Source organism: Rhincodon typus, chromosome 8 (assembly GCF_021869965.1).
Source record: "Rhincodon typus isolate 14 chromosome 8, sRhiTyp1.1, whole genome shotgun sequence".
NCBI lineage: Eukaryota > Metazoa > Chordata > Chondrichthyes > Orectolobiformes > Rhincodontidae > Rhincodon > Rhincodon typus.
This window is the reverse complement of record NC_063339.1, coordinates 15,431,937-15,434,097: the sequence shown is the minus strand read 5'-3', so window position 1 is coordinate 15,434,097 and position 2,161 is coordinate 15,431,937. Positions and strand designations below refer to the sequence as shown.

General features: G+C 44.6%; 1 protein-coding gene across 1 annotated transcript in view; it reads left to right on the top strand.

Annotated features, from left to right (window-relative positions):
- LOC109918153 (tandem C2 domains nuclear protein) overlaps window positions 1-2,161 on the top strand; it is a 59,534-nt gene that overhangs the window by 47,516 nt on the left and 9,857 nt on the right. Inside the window, exon 11 of the mRNA XM_020518049.2 lies at window positions 337-451. Coding sequence (XP_020373638.1) covers window positions 337-451 — 115 coding nt within the window. The remainder of the gene's footprint in view (window positions 1-336; window positions 452-2,161) is intronic.

Sequence of the window (2,161 nt, the reverse complement as noted above, 5' to 3'; positions counted from 1 at the left end):
AATCCACCGGGAGCCATGTCCCATTGCATGTCCCGTTTAAGATTCACATGGGACACCGGCTCATTTCAACCAGAGAGAGCTGGTAAAAACTGTCAATCAACTCAATTTTGACATTATTGTGGGTCCTAGGAACAGTCAGGGTGAAGTCAGTACAATTTTTTAAAGTCTCTGATTTTTTTAAAACCCACTTAGAAATTCATTTCCAAGTTATTGTGTACAATGGAAAGGAGGAACTTGAATCATCACTTTTTGTTTTCTTTCTCATTTCACTTGTTTTTCCATTTTTCCCAAATCCCTGCTCAGTAGAAATCTTTTTCTCTTTCTATTTTCACTCAGAACTGCCACGCACTTCTGCAAGTAGGGACGTGTTTCCAAGCCATCAGCAATCGGATCCAGCTGCAAATCCTGGAAGCACAGAATCTGCCAAGTTCTTCCACTCCTCTGACATTGAGTAGGTGTTAACACAGACTTTGTCGCTCATCAAGTAATGAGACAGTCTTTAGTCGATATTTATAACATTTTGGAGCAATTAAGTTTAAAAATCATGGGTTGGAGTGGCTTGGGTTGGGGATCACAGAATTGGTCTAGAACTTTGGACATGGTCATCTTTGTATTAGGAGTGACAGAGTACAACTCCCAATGGCGAGGTCCTAGGGACCTGAAATTAGGCCTGAGGAATCATGAATATCAGGCCAGCATGGCTCATAGAGTCCGTAAGGATTGACCCTGCTGCCTGAGGTTGCAGTGGCCCTCAAGTGAGTGAGAGCTGGAGAGGACCAGAGCTTGAGCAGCCGAGTGGCCCAAAGGGTGATGTGGTGGCTCAGTGGTTAGCACTGCTGCCTCTCAGCACCAGGGATCCAGGTTCAATTCCAGCCTTGGGCAACTGTCTGCGTGGAGTTGGCATGTTCTCCCCATCTCCGTGTGGGTTTGCTCCAGGGGCTCCGGTTTCCTCCCAAAGCCCAAAGATGTGCAGGCTAGGTGGATTGGCCATGCTAAATTGCCCATGGTGTCCAGGGATTTGTAGGTTAGGTGGATTAGCCATGGGGAATGCAGGATTTCAGGAATAATGGAGGTTGGGGTGAGGTGCTGTTCAGACAGTCTGTGTGGACACGTTCAGCCCAGTGGCCTGTTTCCACACTGTAGGGATTCTAAGATTGGGGCTGGAGAAATCTTCAGCGATTTGCGGAATGTAGTAAGATGAAGCCAACTCTCAATTGTACAAACTATAACAGTCTTTATTAAACATAACTACTTACAAAGCAAAGGGTAGACAGCCAAAGGATGTGGGAACAGGGTATTGAGTTGGATGATAAGCCTTGATATTGAATGGCATGCTCCTGCTCATATTTTCCATGTTTCTATAATCTACAGGAGTCTTAAAGATTTAAATTTCAGCACCATGTATTCTTACATTACCTTGATCGAGGGAGGTGATAGCCTAGAGTATTATTGCTAGACTATTAATCCAGAGTCCCAGTTAATGTTGTCAGGACTTATGTTTGAACCCCACCGTGGCAGATGGTGCAATTTGAATTAAATTGAATTTAAAATTCTGGAACAAATGATCAGGAAACTATTGTCGATTGTTGGAAAAACCTGTCTGGTTCACTAATGTCCTTTAGGGAAGGGAACCGCTTGGTCTGGTCCACATGTAGTTCGAGACGCGTATGTGACTCTTCACTGCCCTCTGTGCAATTGGAGATGGGCAATAACTGCTGGTGGAGCCAGAGACACCCAGATTCTCTGAATGGATAAAAATAAATTACATAACTCCTTTTTCATATTCTCAAAGCTATTCTTAGATGTTCATTCCATATTAGATGTTCATTCTGAGGTGGGGTGTTGATTTATGTTCATGTCCTTCCTTTCCTTATTTGCCCTTTGAGACATAGTCATCTATGTTCATCATCTGAGATGGTGAATAGGGTTTCGTGTGTATGTGGATGCGTGTGTGTGTGTATGCGTGCATGTGTATGCGTGCGTGTGTGTGTGTGTATGCGCGTGTGTATGCATGCTTGTGTGTATGTGTGTGTGTGCACGTGTGTGCACGCGTGTGTGTATGCGTCTGTGTGTGTGTGTGTGTGTATGCGTCTGTGTGTGTGTGTGTATGCGTCTGTGTGTGTGTGTGTATGCGTCTGTGTGTGTGTGTGTGTATGCGTCT